We start from the raw sequence: 26,708 nt of genomic DNA, 5'->3' as shown, positions 1-26,708 counted from the left end.
CGTTCAAAAACTGCCGCTTGCGTGACAGAAATCGATATGCAATTAAAACAAAAATGTGTTTCAAATGCTCAGGAAATGTTTATATATGAATAATCGATCCTGGGTCATCATGAGTATTGCTTTGCAGCTTCTGTTTTTAATTACTTTAAAGGTGATGGGGATTCCCCCCCCCCCCATTTGACACTTAGGAGAAATATGCGGATGTTGTAGTGCCTGTGTTTATACTACAAGCTGCCTTAGGGCCTTTCTCATAGCACATTTGGGGGCTGTTTTTTTTTTTTTTACTGGGGGTGGGGAGTAGAGTATAGCTTCCCAGGGGATTTTTTAGCTTTTCAGAATTGAATAGACAACCACTACTGCTTTCCTTTAAAAGACAGTTTTCCACGTGCCTTGAAATGCACAAAGAAGTTGGCATAAAGAAGTTGGCATCGGCCAGCAGGCTTTTATATCTCCCGTCAGCAACACCCATTCACCTGCCAGACCTTTTGACGCAGGGGTGCTGCCCAGAACCCACACCTAACTCTGCGAAGGAAGCCACAGCTCCAGCTAATTTTCAGAGAGGCATGCTATTAAAATGCCCCCAGCTCACTGATCCTCCTTTGCATTTTCTGGACCCCAACCAGAAACCTTTTTAAGTTACATATAGAATGGGGCAGGGTCCTGGAGACTGGCTGCATCCTCAGATGCCTACCCATTGACAACTATCCCAGTGCAACCGGGAGCCTTTTTGTGTGGGTTACCAGCACAGTTTTTCTCCAGGCCTGTTGGCAGCCAGAGAGAAAACAAGAACGGTCTATTTCTGTCCTCTGCAGCCTAAGATGATGACTTTGGGGTGGGGGGAGAGAAGCAATCCAGGTATTTGAGAGTTTGGGCTGAAAACAGACCCAGATGCCCCCTCCCCATCCCGACCAGCGGAGATCAGGTGGTACTCTGCTTCTGTTCTCTGAAGTGCAAGCTCCGGGAGAGGGTGGGGTAGGGGTGGGGGGAAAGCAGATTGCTTCTGCTCTCTTTGAGCTGTCAGCTTGGGCTGTGGGGAATAGCAGCAGGTAGCCTCTGTTCTCTTACAGTATAAGCTTGTCAGTCCATTTTGTCAGTCTGAGATGGAGAGGAAAAAAAATTGCTTTTTTCATCTCTACCTGAAACTGATGCATGGATTGTTAAGAGTAAGGGCCACATGCTCAAATTTCCTTCTAGGTTGCTGCAAGGCAGGGACTCAGCAAGAAATTTGGGAAGCCATTTCTGCTCAGGAGCTGTTTGAGTTGTTTATTAGGGGATGAACAGACTGGATGATCAGTTCTCCTATGTTCAGGCAGATGAACACAGCTTGGTTGGTGGACATGTTCGTCATGAACTTCATGGAATCCTTAACTCCTACCTCTTTCAGTCCTTTTGATACAAGAGAGCATATATTGTTCTGGGCCTGCTTATGTAGACATTCGTAGAAACTTGATTGAACCACTCCTTAAAAAGTTGCCAGAACATCATGATTTAGATCGAGCAAAGAGGCTGCTAAGTGATGAGTCCCCCCAGGTGACAACTCAGCTGGCTTTGTGCCACCGCCAAAAAAATCCGATGCTCTAAGGTAGCCTAATTTTAAGTTCTACTTTATGATCTATTTTAAATTGTATTATATTAAATGATCATATTCTTTTGGTCTTTGATGTATTAACTTCATATAGCTTGGTCTGAACGACTGTAATAAAGTTTGAACCTCTTTCAGTGCTTTGGATCTTCCATTCAGATCTCTGCAGCTATAACATTTCCTCATGGCTCTTCATTGGGTTCTGCCTGCTAAATATTAATTTTTATAATATCTGAATGCTGATATTTCTAATGGCCTTTGTTCTGCTTGCAGGCTCTATTAGTGCTCACAAAATGTGTGCATTAGTTGGTTTCGATCAACAACTGCAGAAGTAGCCTTCTACACAGTGCGGAAAGTCAGATTGTGGTTTTGACTTCCATCCTCTGCGATTCTCTCTGCTATATTTGCCTTGGATGTTTGGGAGTGTGCATTTTTTTTACTGCCCAAAGAAGTCACGGCTTACAATCTGGGAGTGCGCATTTTGGGGAGTGTGCATTTCCGCAAATCCTTATATGAGAGAACATGTTGCTGTAGTCACCCATGCTGTATGATCAAATCAACCCAATGAAGGATGTTCAAAGAGAAAGACTAAATGAAAAGAAATAAAAAACCAGGAGGCTGTCAGCGTTGACTTTACACACACTTACAATCAATGGTCCCCGGTTGTTTTCACGGTATTTGTTCTGGAAGAAGATGTACACCACTGTGGCCGCCAAGGAGTAGAGGAAGGCAAAGACAGCAATGGTGACAAAGAACTCCGCAGAAGAAGAGAAGTCTCCTATGAGGGAAAGTTTTTCTCGCCGTTTGCCTTCACAGGTGGGGGCATCAAAATTCACCTGGTACAACCTAAAATCCAAAAGGAGAAGCGGTCAGATGAGGAAAGAGTTTCCTTCTTTACGACCGTTTATGCACTGGAGGTTTCATGCTGTGCTTCAGGCTGGAGTTTTAGTCGTGGCAGGTTGCCCCACCTCTTCCTGCACCCACATGGGGGAGAATTTGGCCTGGTGTACCTCATCCACCCCCTATTTGTGCTCCTGCATGGGTGCTGGAGCAGTGAACTTCCCAGTGCATAAACGGTCAACAAGACAATCTGGCCACTCAGAGCTGTGGCTGTGCTCCCTTGCTTTCCCCATCGGCATGTGGGGTTGCACCAGCATGACACCGTGCAGCTTTGACAGCCATGTTCTGCTACCGCACTGATCCTGGGCCTGCTGTGGAGGAGACACTGCTAGCTGCTGTTTCAGAAGCAAGGGTTGATGAACCAACACACAGCAGGTTCATGTTGTGTGTGTGTGTGTTTGTGTGATATTTGCAGCAGTTAGAATTTTAGATCAAGGACCCTCCCACCAATATGGATTACTCTGCCTTCGGTCAGTTATCTCAGGAACCAATCAATCTATCTCTGCTGCAGATGGGCTGTACTACATAAGGCGTTATTACTGTTGTCCCTATGTCTATGCCCGGGATTTGTTTGTGGCTTACATTTTGTTTTATGCATATCAAATTTTATGCCAATAAAGGTATCTGAATCTGATTACTCTGCCTTTGCATCCCCAACTGGAGGAACGGGTGGCCAGCTCAACTTTGGGGCACCTTGCAAAAATTATTGCCACACTTCCTTTTATTTCAGAGTTGTTATTATTTGAAAGCCAAGAAATCTTTAAAAGATCAGGAAGTCTCGTCTTATTTAACAAGATGGGGCTTAAGTATTTTAAGTGCAGATAACTGGGTAAAAGAGACAATAAAAAGCACACGCAAGATAGTTTCAGTGTTGGCTGTTTTATGTGGGCACTGTCGATCTGAATATGCTACTTTTTAAAAATCTTCCTAAAACTATTGCTGAGGGTAAAGTGTTACATCTGGCCAAAGAAAAGCCTCTGCATTGATTTAGTATTTGAAGATGATATAAATAGGGAGCTATCTGGCCTTCTTCCAATGACATCCCCAGATCCAAGGGGGAGTAAGTTTTATTAGCCGCACCGTTAAGGTTTTGTGCTTCGATGCCTAGAAGACTGCATTTCATCATCTGAAAAGCCTCGGATGCTGAGGCAAGAGATAACGAGTCCATGGATATGCCAAAAGATCTAATTTTTGTTTCGATACAGGCTAACTAGCTGGAAGGGTTCAGTTCTACAAGAAAGTTATTGGTTTCTTAACATATATATGCTACCCTACGTTCTCAACAATCCCTCAGAAAGGCCAAATGCCCTCTGTATTGTATGGAATACTTGATTTGAACACGTAGATTGTAAAGCTGCCTCTCCTTGCCCCCCCCCCTCTCCCTAGTTTGCAGCCAGGAAAAGCATCAAACTGTCAGAGGTGAGTTCCATAGCATGTGCTGCAGCAAGGTGTGTAGGCAAGAATCAAGGCAATGTTTTCTCTCACCTATTCCAGCATTATTGTCATGGCTCAACTCTAGAGGGAATGCAGATTTCAGAACTAGGTTACAGACTAAGAAATAAAACACTGACAATAAAATTAAACACCTTCTGGCAACTTATAAGTCCTTTGCATCTGATCTGCTCTCCCTGTTGGGAGATTCAGACAGGAGGGTCCAGCATTGACTACCATTAGCTAGCAGCTGGGAACAGCATTAACTAACTTCTGGACTCCAATCCAATCTTCTCATCCAATCCTCCTCCATCATCAAGCTATAATAAACCAAGACAGGCAACACTGTCCAGAAATCAAAGGGCTGTCATCTGGGGTGCAAGTATACAGACTCACGACAGTGGCTCAGCAGAGGACTTCAAACACTGCCATGCACTACTTACCTATACAATTATGTATGTATGTGCATGCATATTTTAAAAGTTTGGCCCATTATGTTATTTACCTTCTGAATAACTACCAGGGCAGGCCATTCCTGGCTGAGGGCCATGATTTACTCATGAATAAATATTCCCAGGAGAGAGGCTTTTTCTGGCTGCCTGGGTCACAGCGGTCCGTCAGGGAGCCATTTCTGGGCCTCCCACAGCCCCCCTACAGAAGGCACACAGAGGGTGCCACAGGACACAGTTCACTCTCCCCCATGTCCTCTGAATGGAGACTAGGATGCTAGGGCGACTTACTGGCAGCAGGACATGCTCTGAAGCTGCCTCCTCTTCCATCCAGCAAGCTTCTGGAAATGGCAGGAAGTTGGAAGTGCAGAGATGACTACTTATTAGCCCTTCCTGGCCAAGGAGTCCCTCCTGTTTGGGGCTAAATTACCAAGGCAGGGCATTCCTGGCTGAGGGCCATCTCCTATTGGGGGAATATTTCCGAGGGGGCCAATCAGGTAAGGAGTAAATTGCCTACATGCAATTTGAGCTGATTGTCCCTCATTGGCAGAGTGCAGTTTGAAGTGATTGACCCTCATTGGGAGAGTGCTTTCTCTCTATTGGTGGCACACCCCAGGGAGAGCCAATCAGCTATGGAGTGAGTGATCAACTTGAGCTTTATTATGTTTAAGGATATCACCTGTTAAAGAAAGCCAGCTTGGTGTAGTGATTAGGATCACAAACTTCTAATCAGAACAGCCAGGTTTGATTCCCTTCTCCTCCTCCACATGCAGCCAGGTGGGTGACCTTGGGCTCACCACAGCACTGATAAAGCTGTTTCAACTGAGCAATAATATCAGGGCTCCCTCAGCCTCACCTTCCTCACAATGTGTGGAGAGGAAAGGGGAGGTGATTGTAAACCACTTTGAGCCTCCTTCTGGGATCAAAAAGTAGGTAGATGTGTCTTCTTCTAAATGTTTAATAAATTTTAAAAATATATAAAAAATAATTAACTCTCACCCATTTGGGAAACCCTTCTTGGGCTGTCAAGAAACCCCAGGATGCATTGAAACCCAGGTTGAAAAAGCCTGCCTTAGGGTGAGCAGCAAATCCACATACAGCATCTCCTCTCAGTTTAGGATTAAACAATGTTCTTCTCACCCCCACCCCCACCCTTTATCAAGGCATTGAGTCAACTCATCCTAAAGGGTAATTCTCCAGGTGTTTTTTTTTCCCTTCCAAAATCAATACAGATTTAACCATTCCCAATAAAGGGGAAGCAATGGAGCCTGTAGAAAAGGAAACCTTTAAAAATGCGTTCAGGTTCATCACAGTCAATTCATATTTGCCCTTCTAATGATGATAGCTCTTTTAATTTTTTGAAGGGACAAGTAATTTCAGTATGTACCAATCAAGGGGAGTCTGTCTTTGCTAACACTTCTGGAAAAGCCTGCTCAGAAGAATACCTGATTTTTTCTCAGATACCAAGGGTGGTGATGAGAAAGCAAGAAACTATGTGGATCATCATTGCAATGAATGTTGCCAAGTTACAGCCCCACTCCTGTCATTCTGTGAGTTGAAGGTTTTTCTTTCTGGAAAAAGAGAGGGCTGGCAAGGACAAGTCACAAGCTACAAACCATTTTGAAATCTCAGACTCAAGGGCTGTCAGGGAATGATGGTGGAGGACGTGGTAATTAAGAGATCAATTTTGGTGCCGCATCAGGATCCTCGGTTGGAAATTTCCCATCCCTTCACCACTGTCAGACTTTGACAAAGATGTTACAGCAGTCTTCTGTTACAGCTTCCTTTGAAGAAAGTCTGTAACTGAGAAAAGTTTCCTTGTGCATGACTGCCCTTCACTTTCCCTGTTCTATTTGTTATTTTGATTTGTCAAGACTCAGGAGCAGGTGGGCTTTCCTGGCTTGGGCTTCTCAACCACAGCCCCAGCTGCCAGTTTTGACAGTGGGGTGGGGGATCAGGTCGCAATGACCCAGCCGTCAAACGGTACAGCATGAGCAGATGTAATAAAGCACCCTAACCATTATGGAGGCAATTGCTGCCTGATGTACTCTGGTCATCTAACTACACCATTCCCTGTGTCTGACTTCCTTCAAAGTTTTCTTCCTGGTGGACCATTCAGTCTCAGCTGAGGAGACAGTCCTTTGGGCAGCCAAACTGGCTACTCTAGTTGTTTCCAATTCCCCCTCCTTCTGGTTAGAATACCTGTGCTTTCATTTTTCGGAATCTTCCATTACATCCTAAGTTTCTCCCTTCTCAGGGTTTCAATCCATGCGAACCTGCCCAGTTTTACCCATGGGTATTTTGTAAAGTATTATTATCATCATCCTTAAACATAATAAAGGCTAAGTTGACAACTTGCTCCCTACCTGCTTGGCCCTCCCTGAGGGTGTGCTGCCAATAGAGAGAAAGCACTCTTCCAATGAGGGCCAATCAGTTCAAATTGCACTCTGCCAATGAGGGCCGATCAGCTCAAATTGCATGCAGACAATTTACTCCCTTACTAATTGGCCATCTCAGAACCATTCCCCCAACAGGAGATGGACCTCAGACAGGATGGCCCACTCAGGAGGGAGCCTTCAGCTATGAAGGGCTAGTAAGGGATTAACTCTGACTCCAATGTCCTGCTGATTTCAGAAGTTTGCTGGGTGAAAGAGGAGCTGGTCTCAGAGCCAGTAAGTTGCCATGGCCTCCTAGTCTCTTTCAACTTGAAGGACATGGGGGGGGGGAAGTGAGTCACCTCCTGGCCCAGCTCTTGTTTGCCTTCTAGAGAGGGGGGCTGCGGGAGGCCCAGAAATGCCTCTGGAACCCAGGGCAGTCAGGAAAAGCTTCTGCCTTGGGAATGTTTACTCATGAGTAAGTCATGTAAGGTTTGCAATTTGCAATCTGAGAAGGGAGGAATGTTTTTGGGTAGACATCACAGACTATTGCAGCAGGGAAAATAATGCTGATATGGATGGGACTGGGAAGATGTAGATTTCCTTTTCCATAGGCTTGCAAGACATTGGTCTTGCTGCAGTCTTTCCAAGGCCATCACAACAAAGCAAATTTGAGACCAATGGCATGGAATATGGGGAAGGTCATAGTGCAGGTGTGCATCCTAGTAACCATATATGGTCATGTTAACCTGCCCTCCCTCCCCAATTGGCGAATGAGGAGCCTGAAGTAGAGGCGCCCCAGGTGGGCGTGTACATGGCTCTGCTTCCCAACCATATTTGGCACGATTGTGCCACTTCTGGGGTTTCTCGAAGCCTGAAAAATCTTCCAGGAGTTTCTCAATGGTTAAAAAGTTGATAAAGGCTGCCCTGTGGACCAATAATTTTCATGTCAATGTATCTGAGGAAGGGTGCACGCACATGAAAGCTTATACCTTGAATAAGACTGTGGTAGTCTTAAAATGCCACTGGACTAGAACTCCGTTATCGTAAATTAAGTTACACTCTTTTAAACCCATTAACTTCAATTGATTTAGAAGAGTACCAGCATTGCATAAGATCAATTTAGTTTCAGTGAGAACAGCCATTACTTCGCTTTGAACCAGCATCTCAAGAGAAATCTGTTGAGACATGTAAGTGTTAGAAGATGTTGCAAAATCCACTTAGCCTCCCCCCCCCATCCCCCATTCTCTGGCTGATAAGAAGAAGAATTAGGAGGTGGGTTTGAACTTGAGTGCTGCAGTTTTTGTGGTTTTATTTAGCTATGGGTGGCTGGAATCAGAACTAGGTTGCTAATCACAAGCATTACAAACACTTCAGATTTTATTTCAAAATATATGAACAATAGTGCAGCAGGAGGCAAAACCTTGCTAAGACCACAAAGGTCAGAATTCTTAAAATTGCCTGTCTGTCTCTCTCAAATAGAATACACACACACACCTTCTGCCAGAATAGTACTTGCTTTGGATAGCATTCCTGATTTTATCACCTGATTGCATTAGCAAATGTTTAAATTGGTTGACTGGACTGTTATTCAGAAGGAACCATACATTTTAGGTATTGATTCCATCTCACAGGCATCATTTGTCATACAAGAGCACTTGATGCGTACGCGAACTTCCTTGATGATGATTTGATTTCTGGACTCAAGGAATGGCATTGTTCTGTACATTACATTCCCATTTATAAAATGATAAGATCGCCCTCAGAAAATAGGGCAGTTTCATGGAGACGGAGAAAGATACTACTTTCCTTCTGAGTGCTAAGCGTAGTTCCTGGTAGCGGCTTGATAGCGGTTTGATTTTTCAGAACTGGATAAAAGCCATCCCCCTTTGTGCTGGGAGAGTAGGGGCATGGAAAATTCTGACTTCACAGGGACAAAAGTGGTTCATAAGCCAAAAGCCATTTCATTGTTAACAAAGCGTTACCATTACAAACTGGAGGGATCTAATCATGTTAAATTGGGTAGCTTTATTTTCTTGTTCAAAAGATGTTTGATCCAGCACTACTCATGTCATTTATAGAATGTATAATTTTTCAAGAGACAGAATAAAAATATTTCAGATGGGGAGAGGAGCATGCTTCTATGGCTGAACACTGACTTTGCATTCAGGAGATCTCAGGTTCAATCCTCAGCATCTCGGTTGAAAGGATCAACTCCTGCAACAGCCACAGAGCTTCCAGTTCATGAACTGTATCAATAGTAGCAGGAAGGTCCTGACGGAGCCACAGGACTTTGTCCGCAAAGTAGCTCGATAAAGCCGCACAGCTCCAATCCAATTCCCTTATCATTTGATGCCCCTCCTCGAAGGCAGTAAGAAACCTAATTACTCTAAATAATTGTGCCAGGTGAGAGCTTGTGGATTTGATTTCCATGGCATAGAACTCTTGTTTCGCCATTTTCACCACATTCTCATAGGCCTTCATAAGTGTGTGATGAGAAGTCCTAGCAGCCTCGTTGCAAGTCTTCCGCCACCCCCGCTCAAGCCGTCTCACTTCCATCTTCCTCTCCTGAAGCTCCTGGGAGTAACAGGATGCCTATTTGAGTAGAGGGCATCTAGGAGCAATGTTATCAATAGCGGCCAATAGGTGGGACTGACAGTCCACCACCAAGGCCATCAACGAAGTGCCAGAGGGCATTGGGTCCCGCAGAGCATTCAGGAATCTCTGGAAATCCATAAGTGTCAGTCAGTGGGCAAACTAAAATACGTCCGTCAACCAAACGGAGAGGGGGTGGTATCCTTAGCCTGGCCTTCAGGTCATGGTGGTCAGACCATGGAACAATGCTATTCGCCACCAGATCTACTGCTACAGCCAAAAACCAGATTGAGGGCATGACTGGTCTGATGTCCAGGTTATAACCTTTGGGGAGTTAAGCTCCTTTTGTCAGATGTAGAGAAATGACCCTGGTCACTATTAATGTAAGCTGAGGCTTTCTTTTTCAATAGCGATCACTTTTCTTTTTCAATAGCAATCGCTGCTTCCAACATACAGGGGTCCAACATTTAGGGATTTTTAAAAAGAAAAATTATGCTAGAATAATAGAATTGGGAGGGGCCATGCCGGATCACCTTAAAGCATCCATGAAAAGTATCTGTGTAGCCACTGCTTAAAGGCTGCCAGTGAGGGGGAGCTCACCACCTCCTTAAGCAGCCCATTCCACTGCTGAATAACTTGACTGTGAAATTGTTTCCCCCCTGATATCTAGCCAGTACTGTTTTATATGTAGTGTAAACCCATAACTGTGGGGCCTATAGCTTGCTGCCAACAGGAACTGTTCCCAGCCATCATCTAAGTGACAGCATCTCAACTATTCCTGTTCCCCAGGCTGACCGTTCCGAAGACCGTTCTGACTCCATGATAGCCCTCTTTAAGTATTTGAAAGGTTGTCACTTGGAGGAGGGAAGGATGCTGTTTCTGTTGGCTGCAGAGGAGAGGACACGTAGTAATGGGTTTAAACTTCAAGTACAACGATATAGGCTAGATATCAGGAAAAAAAATTTCACAGTGAGAGTAGTTCAGCAGTGGAATAGGCTGCCTAAGGAGGTGGTGAACTCCCCCTCACTGGCAGTCTTCAAGCAAAGGTTGGATACACACTTTTCTTGGATGCTTTAGGATGCTTTGGGCTGATCCTGCGTTGAGCAGGGGGTTGGACTAGATGGCCTGTGTGACCCCTTCCAACTCTATGATTCTATGAAGTCCATCAGCTTTTCCTCATAGGGCTTGGTCCCTAGGCCCTGGATCATCCTCATCGCTCTTCTCTGAACCCTCTCAATTTTATCCACTTCCTTTTTAAAATGATATCCATGAGCACTTTATGAAGTCAGCTCTGTATCCTGGGGCACTTTATGAAATGGATAACTGATAACTTCCAGTGTAGCATTCAAATGGAGAACCATTTTTTCCCCCATTGGGCTTTGAAAAGCTGACTTGTATAGTACTCTCCCTTCCCCTTCCAATGATGTGAAATGTTGTCAATTTGCTTGAGCTGGAAAGAACCATCCATCAGAAATGTCAATTGAATAATCATTTACATACTCTATCCATCAGTGATGTGGCTGCAGGACCAAATGAAAGCCTGCAAAACAATGGAGAAATGTATTTTAAATAGCACAATCCAGAGCCAACGTTCCAAAGGATTGATTTCTTCCATCTTAACCCCCCCAAAAAAGAAATCACTATGGAAATGATCTTTTAGAAGAAAAAAGAAGGAAGGGCAATTTTTCTTATCCAGAGGTAGGCAATTTGTTCATTGTTGAGAGCCACATTGGAAATTCCATCAGATTTTTGAAGTTCTCTCTACATTCATGAGAGTTTAATTTATCCTCATTACAGCACCGTGAAGTAGGCTAGGCTTTAAAATGTACAGCTAATGACAGACATTTGTGCATAGATAAAGCAGTCTGTCTCATGCTCAAAATGCATTCAGAGCTCTACGAAAGCCTGGAACACCTAGTAAAAGCCACTCTAATTATTTTATGCAAGATATTGACTTTGCATATGCACAGCACCTGACAATAATCAGCTAAATTAGGATACTTGGACAAAGCTCATGTATATCCAGTCATTATTAGTGTCATCGTGAGGGTAGTGCTAGGAGAATGTTATTTGTTGCATTTAGGCTATTGGGCTTTCTTGTGTCCTCCATGCTACGTCAACATGAAACAACCACATGACATCCTACAGGGATCTGGAGCAAGGTGTCGTTACTATGGAGATAGCACATAACTCCATTTATCTTTTGCATGTAATCTAATGTTTTCACAGATACGGGTGACAGGTGGGATAAAAAGTAATGAATGGTAGATCACTCTTGAAAAAGCAGAAGTAGTTGGGTGGGACCTTGTACTATGATGTTGACTAGGAATTGGACTATGATGAGGGGTCCATTCATCCTTAAAGATCAGCTGTGCAACTTGGAGTCCCTGCCAAAAACTAAGGCATCCCAGATTCCCTGTCAAATCCAGGATGTCGAAGCGGCATATGTAACATGAAGTGCCTTTTACTTTCCACATGCTTTTGAACTGGGAGTTGTGGGGGGCTAATGCAAAAAGATGAAAAATCCTACTCAACACTACCACATGTCAGGGTTGTCGTAAGAAGAGGAAGAAGAAGAGTTGGTTCTTACATGCTTCTTTTCTCTACCTGAAGGAGTCTCAAGTGGCTTACATTCACCTTCCCTTTCCTCTACCCACAACAGACACCCTGTGAGGGAGGTGAGGCTGAGAGAGCCTTGATATTACTGAAGAAGAAGAGTTGGTTTTTATATGCCGCTTTTCTCTACCTGAAGGAAGGGCACTTCTCTACCTGAAGTGGCTTATATTCGCCTTCCCTTTCTTCTCCCCACAACAGATACCCTGTGACGTAGGTGAGGCTGAGAGAGCCCTGAGATTACTGAAGAAGAGTTGGTTCTTATATGCCACTTTTCTCTACCCGAAGGAGTCTCAAGTGGCTTACATTCACCTTCTCTTTCCTCTCCCCACAAAAGACACCCTGTGAGGGAGGTGAGGCTGAGAGAGCCCTGAGATTACTGAAGAAGAAGAGTTGGTTCTTATATGCTGCTTTTCTCCATCCGAAGGAGTCTCAAAGCAGCTTACAGTCGCCTTCCCTTTCCTCTCCCCACAACAGACACCTTGTGAGGTGGGTGAGGCTGAGAGAGCCCTGATATTACTGCTCGGTCTGCGCCTGCGGCATACACAGATACGTTAGGGCACCTCCTTTGCGGTAACGCCATAACCCAGGGGTGAGCATTTAACTGAAGCTGTATTCCACCACTATATTATTTGCCTTCCTCACCAGGACTCTCAGGCCTTAGGCTTCTTTCTCCGTTATTATGTCACATTAAATATGAAAGGAGCATGGAGTTGTTCAAAATGTCACAACGAGAGCTTTGTGTGCCCAGAAGGAAACGTCTCCCGAATTCTGCACAGCAGGGTACAGCATCAACCTCTCCGCTCATTTCATTCCCAATGTGAACCAGAGCCATTTAAAGAAGCGGCACAACCAGAGATGCCTACTTAGGCAAATCTGTTCACAAAAAGGCCCCAGATTAGAGTGAGAAAAAGGCCCTGCCGGGATCAGGATGTGACAGTGAATTGTGGAAGGTGATCATAAGAGCATTGACCTATTCCTCGCTGCCCATCCTGGTGGGACAGTTGCTATAATTAGACAGCAGAGCTTTAGATCTCCAACTGTACCAATGCATTATTGAACAGAGATGCAGGCAGTGCTGAGTACACCGAACCCAGAGGGCAGAATTTAGGGACATAGGAGGAGGGGTGTGTGTACAAATGTATAAATGTAAGAAGACTTGCATACAATCTTGCACAACAGACTTGAACCAGTGCGGCCCAGTGCCAAGGGCTGGGCATAGCCCAGAATTCTGATTTCATCTGAGTTCATTGGAAAGCCTTGGTCAAGCATGCCAACTTCTCTGCTGTTCTCTAGCAACAGAAGAAAGTAAGCTTCTTACAAGATTCCTATGGGGACAAATGAGACACTGAAGGACAAGTACCGCCAAATGATGCTTGAGAATGTCATCTGTACTCTGTCTTGTCCCTCCATCATCCCTATTTTGAATCCAGTTTCTGCTCCAGGATGAAGCAAACATTAGTAGGGTTTTCTTACTACCCTGCAGCTGTTGTCCCATCCTGTCTTAAGCTCAATTCCAAGGTAGGTGGGGAAAGGGAGTGATGATAAATTTCTTAAAGTTTGCCTTAAAACCCAGGTACTTCTCCCTTGCATATAAGGGTTTCATAGCCTTGTATGTAAAACTTGGTATGATGGGAGTAGGTGTGCCTGGGCAATCTGGAAATACAGGAAGTGACCAACTTCTCCAAAAAGCTACTGTTTCAAGAACTAAGACATAATGAGAGATGTGTTGGAAATCTCATTCCCTCTTATTTCTAGTGCTTCAGCACAGCTGTTGACAGCCATGACAGAGACAAGTACCATAATCTCTAGCATCTTTTGTTTCTGGCTCACTCCCACACTTCTTCCTTTGTCGGTTTGTTATCACTGATCAGTGGCAAACTACTGAAAGAACACCGTGAAACAGGTTTATCGAATCCCAGATACTGGGATTGAAAAGCTGGTAAATGTCTATTCTTTGTGAAGAAACTTACAGTATCCTTGTAAAAACGAAGCAAAAGCAAAAAAAACAAAACAAAACCCGTGACTGAGAGGTTTCTACCACCACCCAGACAAAGGTGGATCATTCTGTGCTCATGATGCATTCTCTGAAGCCAGTGGTGACTCTTGGTTATGTGAGAATCCTTATACAAAGCACAATGGTTGGATAATCAGTTAGGGTACCTTCTAGGGTTGTGGTACAGAACAAGGTACAGAATAATAGTGACATTGCTAACATAGTTACTCCTCAGACCTGAGAAACACATTTACCAAAAATCCTTCTTAAATATATTTAAAACCCAGAGGGTCAGACCAGAAACAATGGGATGAATTTAATACAAAAGAATTTCTGGCTAAGCACCCGGAAGAAGTGCCTGACAGTTAGGGCGGTTCCTCAGGGGAACAGGCTTCCTCAGGAGGTGGTGGGTTCTTCTTCTTCGGATGTTTTTAGGCAGATTGTAAGTGGGTGGGCAGAAGGGATTTTGCATATCAAAATGAGATTTTAGTAGTTATTGGCAGAGGTAGCAACTGCTGGCCCCTTATCCCTGGGCAGGGGGGAGAGATGGAAAGACTAGATCCTGCTACCTATACCCCCCTCCCCGATCTGGAAATTTTAGTTGAGGGCATTGAGTTAGTTTAATATTTTTTAACTTTTGTATGATTTTCATGTTGTTACTTGCCCTGAGCAGCACTGGAAGGGCAGGCTAAAAATAAAAACGTATTACTATTATTTATTATTATTCTGAAAAAAAAATCAAGGTTGTGTGTTCTGTTTTCTTCTTGTTGGCATTAGAGTTGGCCAGGTGCTTGACACTGTCATGATAACTGCTGTCCAGGGTCAATGAGAATTATTTATTTACTACTTTTCGGTGAACTCCCTCATGATGGACAATATAGTTTTAAGAGAGAGGCCACAGATGGGCATGCTTATCAAAGCATTTTCCTGCATGGAGTTACTGCTACTGTCAGATATCCTGCTACCTTGTTGAGCGGTCTTTTATTGACTCTTCTATATTTTTTGAATAATTTCTATTAAAGAATCGCCCCCAGCACGGTTTCCCCTTGTAGGAAATGCTCATGAAATGTGACTGTTTGGAAGAGAATCAAATTATAAATTTACATAACTCGATTTTCTGAAATTGCTTCATGAATGCTAAGATGAATACGGAGAGGGAGAGAGAGATGAAAGGCCATGCGGAACAGCAAAGTTAGCAAAAAAATCTTGTGCTAGTAATAAAGGGCAGCACCAGTCGGCAGAACACAAGCATGCTATAAATACAGCTGAAATTAACAAGAATTTAGGAGTTTGGCCAGCTGCTCAGATCCTTTTAGTGAAGATCATTGTTGAGCAATAACTGTATTAATGGGACACATAAGAAAAAGAGCAAATTATGATAGACAGTAATAGCCATTTTACAAACAGATGATTGGATTGTCTTTAAAAACATTCCTTGTAATTTTTACAAAAAGCATTACTTTATATTTCATCGTCAGCATTGTTGCTTGTCCTCCACCCTTATTTCCATGTTTATTTATCAATCTAGTTCAGCACCTACCAAAATGTATTGGCAGAGTTTGAATAATCAAAGGCTACTTTAAAGAAGAGGGGAGAGAGACAGAGAGCTAATTGTTAATGGTTGTCTGCAGTCATTCTGTCCAACAGCTGTTCTGGAGGCAAGCAGGCTGGAAGTGCGCTCAAAGGAACACAAAAAAGTCTCCCAGTGAGCCAATCAGGACACTGGAGGAGATAATTTGAAAATCACCAGGAAGTTCCTATTATAACTATGCTAAATACACATATCCTCTGATGTCTCCTGCAGGACGCTCTTTATATTCTGCTCAACATGCACACTGCAGATCTAGCATAGCCCAACAAAATGGACCAAGGGCTTAAACCAATTACCCAGAATCCTTAACAGGACCTGGTATCTCAAATGGACCCTTCCCTTTGAATCTGTGAAAATGGATATATATTTTAGTGGAGTGAGGGAAATTTAGCAACAATTCTCTGTCCTGAAAACAAATGTGTTGAATCCAGCGAATATGTTGAAATCGAATCAGACTTCGGAATCATAGAATCATAGAGTTGGAAGGGTCCATACAGGCCATCTAGTCCAACCTCCTGCTCAACGCAGGATCAGCCCTAAGCATCCTAAAGCATCCAAGAAAAGTGTGTATCCAACCTTTGCTTGAAGACTGCCAGTGAGGGGGAGCTCACCACCTCCTTAGGCAGCCTATTCCACTGCTGAACTACTCTGACTGTGAAAATTTTGTTCCTGATATCTAGCTTATATCATTGTACTTGTAGTTTAAACCCATTACTGCATGTCCTCTCCTCTGCAGCCAACAGAAACAGCATCCTGCCCTCCTCCAAGTGACAACCTTTCAAATACTTAAAGAGGGCTATCATGTCTCCTCTCAGCCTCCTTTTCTCCAGGCTGAATATTCCCAAGTCCTTCAACCGATCTTCATAGGGTCTGGTCCCTTGGCCCCAGATCCTCTTCGTCACTCTCATAGAATCATATATCACAGAATCATAGAATCATAGAGTTGGAAGGGGCCATACAGGGATGTATGCCTTCATTCAAAGATTGTAAATACAAGCCTCCCATAATTTATGGAGTGGGGTGTTTTTCTTTGTAATTTCCTGTGGTCCTTGCTCTCTACAGCAACGTTCTTCATTGTCCTTGAATTGCCTAGGTCTCTTTCTTCTTTGGGGCCTGAGAATGAACTCTTACAGGCATGGGGAAGATCACCCTTGTATGGTCCCTCTGTCTATGTAAGCTTAGTTTTGATTTTTGCATGCCTTCTGGAAGTTCCAAAATGTATCTTGTATGGTAGCATTTCAGTTACGGTCCTTGTTCATGATGAAAAGCTCATGTGGGGTGATTCAGGATTTTTAAAAAAGCCAACTGGCCTTTGAAAATTACCACATGAGATATCTCCTGTCCTGGTCTAAATGACTGAAAATATCTCTTAATCTTCCTTCTGAAGGGAGGAATTATTTTTAATCATTACAAAGAAACACTGTTGTCCTCATTAAATTATATCACTTTATTCCTTACCACGGGCAGGCCTTTAGTCAACAAATGTGCTAAACTAAGGCAAACAAATGGCTCAGTTCCTGCGGAAATTCTTTGTGGAGTACAAAACTTCTCAGTGGAGCCAGACTTCAGCACTTCCCCCTTTCTGCTGCAGTGGAACATTCTCTCTGAAATGCTACTTTTGGGGACAAGGGATCCCCAGAAAACAGTATGAAGGGAGAGTTGGCGGTTTGCAGTGGGAGGAGGGAATAGGCAAAAATCACCCTGTTATCTTCTTAGTGGGGATTTTCTACTGGCTCCCACCCAAAGGCACGCTTGCCACCCAAAGGTCCTGTGACCACTGCTCCAGGGAATATGTCGTCCCTTTGTGTGCAAAAGGTGAATAGCTCCAGCAGGATGATTACCTGAATGGATAAGCAAAGGCGATGTCAATGCTGAGGTCGCTGTCTGACTTGTTTATACAGTCCACGCGGAGCCGTAGTCCTCCAGAATAGCCACCACATGTTGCAAATGCAAAGATTGCAAAAAGCTGAGGAAAAGACAAATATTGATCATTTTAGCTGAGCCAGTATAGTTATTTGGGCATGTGCAATTAGTTATATGATAATTTTGCCCTGCGGCTGTCCTGTGGGGGAGGAGGGGAAGAAATCAGTAGTCGACAAACATGGACCGATGCATCTTTTTATGACATCTGGATGACCCAAGGGTTAAGCTGCGAGAAAGTGAATGGCCCTCTCGGAATTCAGAACAGTTGCAAATACCTGGCGCTTCTAAACGAAGGATATTGAAACTCCATTACAGCAAGTAAAGGATTTGTTTAACGTATTTAGTGTGTAACAGACAGAATGAGGTGCGTGTGTGTGTATGGGGGGAGTCTTTAGCTTTCTCTCTCAATATTCTCTCAATATTCCACCCCTCCCCCTCCCTTTTCACCACCATGGTTTTCATCCTCTTTCTCCAGCTCAAACTATGAGTGGGCAGAGGAGGACGTTACATCAATCCTTTCTCTTGCCCAAAATCTCAGAAGAGGGCCTCATGAAATTAAAGTTGCTTCCACAGCAAAGCTTCACTCTGGTGTTGTATTCAAAGCGGGACAGCTATTTGTTTTTTTGTAGCATCCACGTGTCTCGTCCCCGGTTGTCAACTTACTGGGCGGTCCTCTGTTTTGCTGCAATTTCTCCCAAACCCAATTTAATACCATTTTGTTAAAAAGATGACAGCCATGCTGTGTGCATGGGAAGATGGGCATTTATGAGCTCTTACATACAGCAGCACCATTTTCTTGCTTTAGCCAGGTCCCCCCCACACACACACACATTTTAAAATAAACCAACATTACAGCATTACTATATTTGAATGATCTACTGCTTATTGTATGTATTTCTGCATAGGGGCCAGAAATAGTAGTACACCACGGCATCCTGACTGATTGAGGTAAGGAAGTTCACACAAATAATGTAGTAGTAATGATGTTAGGCCAAATAAATTTCATAGACTTCAGAAAGAAAGTTTGCGTAAACAGGAACAAAGCTTAACCCTGTTTGGTGAAAAGGCCAAGACCTTACTCAAAACTTGCTAGTCCAAAGCAGTCTTTTATACAGTTTGTCCAGGAAAATTCCATCTAAACTGTCCCTCCCAGGGCATTCCTGGGCCAGGCTCACACTGTTTTCCCTATACGCTCTAAACGTACAACCTCTATATATCACATGTGCATTAAAATGAGCTCCAAGTCTGCCCAGGGGTGGTGATTCCACTATGCTAATAAGCCTAACTATACTTCTGCACAAGCATCTGTATCTGCGTCTTCACCTTTGCCCTATATCTTTATATCTTTACAGCATCTTTCCTGTCTATCAGCTAACATTTGACCTGTCAGCCAACATTTGACCTTAGCTGATAACTGGTCATCGATTCTTGAAACCATCCTCTTTGCTGTTCCTCTCACCTATTTTGTGATCAGGCAAAACTGCTTGTGGTATGTTGCTGAACAAATTCAGCTTTGACCCTTCAGCTACCAAAATAATACCATCAAATGCGTGGGGGGGGGAATAATTGAAATGGCTTTCTCTTCATCCTGTCTCCCATCAAAACCCTTCCAAAAATAAAGAAAAGAACTTAACTCAAAAATGACTCAAGAACTTCTCATCTTGCAACCTGATTTTTGTACGGCAATACCCTCCCCTCCTTAAAGAGAAAGAAGAAGAAGAAGAAGAGTTGGTTCTTATATGCCGCTTTTCCCTACCTGAAGGAGGCTCAGAGCGGCTTGCAGTCACCTTCCCATTCCTCTCCCCACAACAGACACCCTGTGGGGTGGGTGAGGCTGAGAGAGCCCTGATATCACTGCTCGGTCAGAACAGTTTTATCAGAGCCATGGCGAGCCCAGGGTCACCCAGCTGGTTGCATGTGGGGGAGCGCAGAATCGAACCTGGCATGCCAGATTAGAAGTCCGCACTCCTAACCACTACACCAAACTGGCTCTCCCACTGGGTGGGAAAGAGGAACTAGCCCTGGTGGTCAAGCCCTGCCCTTAACCCATATATGGCTCATGTCACTGATGAAAGTTTTATACCATTTTAAGATTTGTTGCTCCTACCAAGAGACCAGGTCCCTGGTCTACCACGGATCACGGCTACTCATCATGTTTAAGATGTCTTATAGAGTTAAGCATGAAATCTATAGGATTCTTCATTGTGATGCAATCCTGAGCTCTCTGAATTAGGGAGTAAGTCCGGCAGAATGCAGTAAGGGATGCTTCTGAGAATATGTGCAGTGCTTGACTGAATCTTCTTCCCTTGTTCTCGCCAGGGATTGGGCACTCAGAAAGGTTCTTTGGGGTAAAAAATTACACATGCCTGATTTAAACAGCTAACCATTATAAGATCACCAATAATTATAAGCTGTTGTTTAATCTTTTTATATCTGTGCCAAGGCAGTGCATTCATTAGAATACCCTTCTGTGCTTTTTTTTTTGTTCTATTCTGTTTTCCTTCCACACATTTTCCTTTGTTTAAACATATTCTAGAATTAAGAAATTACCCTCTGCTGCTTCTCTGTGTGGCACAAACAGCATCCATCTGGAAAGCGGATTTGGGGGGAGGGGGGAGGGGGTGCAGGACCTCTGTTTTAAAGGCTAAGCACAAGCTTAGATGGAGCTGCCAATTTTTAAACAGCTCCCTCTAGCTATCCCTGTAAACTGCAGACATTATCAGGGGCTGTCATTGAGCTCCACACCAGTAAAAGCTTCAATGGCCCATTTCTTCAGATTAGCCTTCTGTTAAAACAGGTTTTCTCAACCAGGGTTTTGTGAAACCCTGGGGTATCTTGACAGCCCTTTAAGAGTTCCTGAATGGGTGGGAGTTAATTCCTTTTTTATATATATTTTTAAATGTGTTAAACATTTATCGGGTGAAATGACCATATATGGCCATGTTGACCCCCCCCCCAAAAAAATGATCAACGATGGGCCTGGAGAGGGTGGGAAAGGGAGGGGCCCTGGAGGGGTTTGTACACAGCTCTGCTTCCCAACCATGTTCTGCATGATTGCACCACTTCTGAGGTTTCTTGAAGCCTGAAGAATGTTCCAGGGGGTTCTCAGTGGTTAAAAAAGTTGAGAAAGCTGTGTTAAAAGGGTGGGACATTGTTTTCCCAGGCTGCTGGCAGCCTGAGCTCTGCATTGCTGGTAGCCCATGCACAGGCTTCCTGTACCCTGGATTTTCCTGGTGCGTTGCCTGATGGAGGTGTGGAAACAATAGAATGGGCTTCTGTTGAACTCTATGCCAGTGGTCCCCAACCCCTGGTCCGGGGACTGGGACTGGTCCGTGGATCAGTTGGTACCGGGCCGCAGCTCCTCCTGGTCCTCTTCCCCAGCTGCTGCCTCAGGGGCTGCCCTGCCACTCTGCCGCTGGATCACCTTTGGTGCTCTCCAGCGGCCGCCATGGCTGGGGGCTCCCCCTTGGTGTGGCACTGCGCAGCTGATGCTGGCAGCGCCCCCCAGTGGGTGGCAGGAAGTCAGGGGCGCTGGTGGGAAAGCAAGTGGAGCAGTGGCTCATGCAGTGGCGGCGACGTCCCTCGGCAAAAGATCCCCCCCCCCCGGCCTCAGTAAAATTGTCAAGTGTTGACTGGTCCCCGGTGATAAAAAGGTTGGGGACCACTGTTCTATGCTAATCCCTCTTTGCCTGAGCACCAGATCCAATTGGAAAAAAGACTAACTATGATACGATATGCTAACATTTATTGTATGTAGCCAAAGGCCATTACAAAGCACAATTAAAATAGTAGGGTACAAATGCAAATAAAACAATATTTATCCAACATTACATACATCAAACTACTGAGTTTGATGTGATCAATCAGTGGATCACCTTTGGACACCCATGAAAGACTAACTAAAGAATTTCTGTATTCAAGAAGTGAGTGCAGGTTAAGACAGTTGTGAGGTATGCTTTCCAAGACAGAGTACTTCCAACAAACTAGAGCTGGCAGGCAAACAAAAGAATTAGGCAATGATACACAATACCAATCTGCATTGAAGAGTACTTAAGCAGCCGTTTAAATAGGAATTGCTGGAAGATAAACATGTATTGGCCCATTCCAAACATTGTACTAAATCTTGTTGGAAGGCACCTCCTTTTTGTTGCCAGAGAAGCACATGCTCAAATGCATCTCCCCCAGCATTCCTCTGTTAACAGTTCTTCACATTTGTTGTGCCTCTTGTGCTGTGGTGCCATTCCTAGTACAGTCACAGTACGTGTTTTTTCTGTGTCTCTGGACTTTGGGCTGCCTGGTGACAAATTCCCCATTTAGCCCAAGGGGTTTTAACTCAACTAGATACTGTCAGTGTCAAGTACAGTTCTGCAGCAGCACGGAATTCCAGAGACAAAAAGCCTAGAGAAGAGCTGGGTTTTTCTTAATAGCTTGCTTTTCACTGCCTTACAAACACCTTTCCCTTCCTCTGCGAGAACAGCCCTAAGAGAACTAGGACTAGCCCAAGGTCACCCAGCAGGCTTCATGTGGAGAAGAAAGGGGGAATCACAATTGGTCCTCCAGATTTAGAGGCCACTGCTGTTAACCATTATACCACGCTGACTATTGAATAGTGGGTTCAATAAGTCACAGAGTCGCTCATGGAGTGAAACATCAGCTCTTTATTAGATCACACCGACTGAACTGGATAACATAGCCCATCACACAAACTTATATACAGCCTCTGGTTCCTGCCAGAGCCTGTGATTGGCTCCTTGCAAGATCCCAGGTTTAAACGTATTGGGCTGTTCAAACGATCCAGTGTCAGGATGGATCCTGGGTGCTATCCAATAGTGTTAAATGTCCCCACCACATGCAAAATGATCTGCACAACCCAGTCAGGATCATACCACTGGGTTTGGAAAATGCACCACTCCCTATTTTTTGTCCACAATCATTAACGAATATGGAGAATCCCTCCCACATACTGGTCTTTTCTGCGTTTGACTGGAGCATGGGAGCTGTTTTCTGTGGACTCACCCAGTGGTAATAATGCTGAAAAGCCAGGTTACCAGAGAGGTGGGTGTCAGATTGCCTGATAAGGACTAGCTACACATGCTGGCAAACCTTCCCATCTGTCTATGTTTTTGTTTGCTTGCTTGCTTTTTCCAAAGGGAGCTCAAGGCAGAATATATGGTTCTCATTTCTCTATTATTCTTCTGTTTTATCCTCACAATGCCCTCATAAACTGTATTAGGCTGAAGGAGATCGGTAGGTAGATAGGTAGGCAGGTTGACAGGTAGATAGATGGAAGATAGGTAGATGATAGAGAGGGGGAGAGGGAGGGGGAGGGGGAAAGGAGGAAGGGGGAGAATATTTGGCTCAAGTTTATCCAGCGAGTAGAGAGGATTTCTCCCTAACCACTGCACTAGGCCTAGTCTGCACACAATAGATAATGCACTTTCAATACACTTTAGAAGTAGATTTTCCTGTTCTGCACTGGAAAATCCAGCTGCCAAAGCACACTGAAAGTGCATTATCCTTTGTGTGCAGACTAGGCCCTACACTGTCATCTTAAAGCATTACAGAAGGGCTGGGGAACTGACAGTGGAAAAGCAATATTCCAACAACGCTGTTACAACACTGAAAGGGCATCGGGCACAAATACAACAGGATGGTTAACGATTATTAAGGGGAAAGTTTGCTGAGCTCTTTGCCGGTGTCTGGGAGCTGCGTCTTTGGATAGCAATAACAGCAAGACACAATAAAATGCTAATGAAACGGTGTGTTGAGCATCAGGCAGGTACAACTGCTGGGCTAAAATGCTGGCAGACAGAACGGAAGATGGGGCTCGGTCTGCCTTCCATTACCGCATATTTACGCTGGCGCTCTAATTGTTGCTACTATGTCATGAACAATAGAACGTTCATAAGTAAATGAGGCTCAATTATTCCCTCCAGGGGGGGTGGGGGTTGGGGTGCGGGGAAACCTTGGTCGCTGCTCTTCCCATGGAATTAATTGCGTTCAGCAGGAAGCTGCAATGTAAATTGGTGCTAATCATGCAGCAATTAATTGTGAGGCTAAGTCAGAAAACAATTAATTTGGGGGGAGACTTGGAATGGCTTCGTAGAAAAGGCAGTTTTTCTGTCTTGTTTGCCTAATGAAATTACAGTTGCTTTCATACAGGGCATGTGCACATACATACAAATCAACTTTTTCATTACCGCCATGTCCCCAAATACCGGTTTGCTTTGAGCCAGGACTATCACTTGGATCGTATGCACCAGCTCTTTGGGTCTTTGCTGCAGAGCGGGCCTCTTACCCCATTAACACTCCCCTTTGCCCAAGACGAATGGTTTTCAACAGGCCTTTTGCAAATGGCAGCAGAAGAGGAAGTGCACTCCAAGGCAGAGCCTGTCTAACCTACATGGGACTATGGCCTCCAAACCTATGTGCATTCTCACAGCAAATGCTGAGATCTTTTGTGTAGTTGTCCCTGCTGGTTTTGCAACTTTAGTGAGAGTTCGGGAAATGCCACATAATACAAGGTAGCCACGATGAAAACTCATTCAGATTGAATGAAGCAGGACCTCAAAGCATCTGAGACAGATGCTAGTTTAGGTGCTATCCTTTTAGAGAACATCTCTGTCAAATGTTTACAGTGCGAGGATAAACAGAGTTATACTGTTAAAGTCAATGGGCTTGGAAGGGCATAACTATGTTTAGGATTGACTAAGCATTGGCATAAGAGCCTCTTGTGGCGCAGAGTGGTAATGCACCAGAAATGCTGTCTGAAGCTGTCTGCCCATGAGGCTGGGAGTTCGATCCCAGCAGCCGGCTCAAGGTTGACTCAGCCTTCCATCCTTCCGAGGTCGGTAAAATGAGTACCCAGCTTGCTGGGGGGTAAACGGTAATGACTGGGGAAGGCACTGGCAAACCACCCCATATTGAGTCTGCCATGAAAACGCTAGAGGGCGTCACCCCAAGGGTCAGACATGACTCGGTGCTTGCAGAGGGGATACCTTTACCTTTTACCTTTACCTTTTAAGCAAAATATTATTATTATTATTATTATTATTATTATTATTATTATTATTATTAATTGGCATGGATGATTGAACAGACTTGGAGACCACTGCAACCTGGCCAGCGTGGTATAGTGGTTAAGAGCAGTGGCTTCTGATCAGGCGATCCAGATTTGATTCCTCGCTTCTCTACATGCAGCCAGCTGGGGTGACCTTGGGCTAGTCACGGTCCTGTCAGAAGCTGTTCTCACACAACAGTTTCTCCCAGAGCTCTCTCAGCCACACCTACCTCACAGGGTGTCTGTTTTGGGAGAGGAAGGGAAGGTGATTGTAAGCCCTTTTGAGACTTCTGTGGGCAGTCTCTTCTCCTTCAAAACAGTGCATAGCAAAAGAAGGTCTTAGAAAACCTCAGTGACTAGTCTTCACTGCAACATTCCCCTCTGGTTTTGTGTTTCCAGGGTGCTGGAAAAGTTCAGCAGTATTTTTCTTGCCTTATGTTGGTTCAGCATGGGTAGAGAACCTCCTGAATGCTGGGAACTGGCATTCCAGCTCAGATTCCCAGTAAATCTTGTGGACTAGTAAAAACAAGAAAAAAATTCTGCCTTAGACCTAGAGTTGCCAGCTACAGGTTGGGAAAAACCTGGAGACTGGGGGTGGAGGCTACACAGGGTGGGCTTTGGGGAGGGGAGGGACTTCAATGGGGCATAATGGCATACGGTCCACCTTCTAAGCAACCATTATCTCCAAGGAAATTAATCTCTGTTGCCTCAAATGAGCTGTAATTCAAGGGGATCCCCAGGCTTCACGTTGGTGCTGGCATCCTGCTCAAGCCCCCCTTTACAATTTTGTCATGAGTAAGGCGGGCCTCTTGAGATGGATTGACTCAATAAAGGAAGCAGTAGCCCTCAGTTTGCCCAAGACCTAAGCAAGGCTGTTAATAACAGGATGTTTGGGAATTCATTAATCCACAAGGTCTCCATAAATTGGATGCAACTTGATGGCATATAACACTAATACAAGGTGGGCCTCACGTCATACTATGGAAGCTTGCTTGGTGACCTCAAGCCGGTCACACCCTCTCAGCCTAACCTACTTCACAGGGTTGTAGTGAGGATAAAATGGAGGAGAATGATGTAAACCGCTTTGGGTCACCATTGGGGAGAACCACGGGTCTCCTCATAACAGACACCCTGTGAGGTAAATGAAGAAGCGAAGGGTTGTTTTTTTTTTACCCCACTTTTCATTATCCAAAGGAATCCTAAAGCAGCTTACAATCACTTTCCCTTCCTCTCCCCACAACAGACACTTGTGAGACAGGTGGGGCTGAGGGAGCCCTGAGACCCACACAGAACTGGCATCTTGCCATCAGCCTTAACCTAATCTCATCTCTTTCGAGAGGTACCAATTCTTGCGCGAGCTTTGCTTTAATAACAAATCCCTAATATTCAGAACTACCTCCTACAATGCATACAAATTGTGGGAAGGATTGGCACACATTATGAAATATGAGAAAGGTACAGTTGTGCTGTATGATAGCTAGTAATGATGGTACAATTCTGTTGTTTTTACCGAATCTGAAGCTTTGCAGCAGCTCAGTTTGATGAAAAACTTGTTTCTGCCAAATAAGTATAACAGGACACGTTAGCAGCTATTGTTAACCAAGTTCTGGATGACTTAGGAAGTTAAATTTCACTTTATCTCCTTTATTGTCTGCCATTTCACAGATGGTCATGATGCAGAAAAGAGGGGAGCAGCTCATAAGATTTTGTAACGCAGGAGAGCTCTTATGAGCTGCTCCCCTGCGTCACAAAATCACCAAGAGAAACAAATGCCTTGGGAACTGAAGCCCCACAATCCCGTAGTCCAGGGGTAGCCAACCTGTGGTCCTCCAGATGTCCATGGACTACAATTTGCTGGCAGGGGCTCATGGGAATTGTAGTCTATGGACATCTGGAGGACCACAGGTTGACTACCCCTGCCGTAGCCGACTGAGCGGCCTGCTTTACATCCTTCCTGCCACTTCTCCACTGGGCAAGGACATCTTCAGACCCTGGAAGGATTTGATAACAACACAGAGCTCTGCTGCTGAAAACGATCTTTGAAGATGAACAGGATAACCAATGCAGCAGGGCTTTGCCATTTCAATGTGCTGCATAAAAAGATGAATTATCCCCGTGCGGAGAGGTCATCAGTTCCCAATGCCTTGAGCTGTCACTGAAGGGGAGCTGAAGCCAGGGAGGCAAGACAATTAG

At 44.5% G+C, this 26,708-nt stretch overlaps 1 protein-coding gene across 3 annotated transcripts in view; it reads right to left on the bottom strand.

The window, feature by feature from the left end:
- SYNPR (synaptoporin) overlaps positions 1–26,708 on the bottom strand; it is a 185,560-nt gene that overhangs the window by 14,514 nt on the left and 144,338 nt on the right. For all 3 annotated transcript variants that reach the window (XM_077325038.1, XM_077325037.1, XM_077325039.1), the window contains 2 exons: positions 17,374–17,498; positions 2,230–2,428 (listed from right to left, as the gene is read on the bottom strand). In XM_077325038.1, coding sequence (XP_077181153.1) covers positions 2,230–2,428; positions 17,374–17,498 — 324 coding nt within the window. The remainder of the gene's footprint in view (positions 1–2,229; positions 2,429–17,373; positions 17,499–26,708) is intronic.

This window comes from Paroedura picta, chromosome 3 (assembly GCF_049243985.1).
Source record: "Paroedura picta isolate Pp20150507F chromosome 3, Ppicta_v3.0, whole genome shotgun sequence".
Lineage (NCBI taxonomy): Eukaryota > Metazoa > Chordata > Lepidosauria > Squamata > Gekkonidae > Paroedura > Paroedura picta.
The sequence above is the reverse complement of the archived record's forward strand: the minus strand, read 5'-3'. Positions and strand labels throughout refer to the sequence as shown.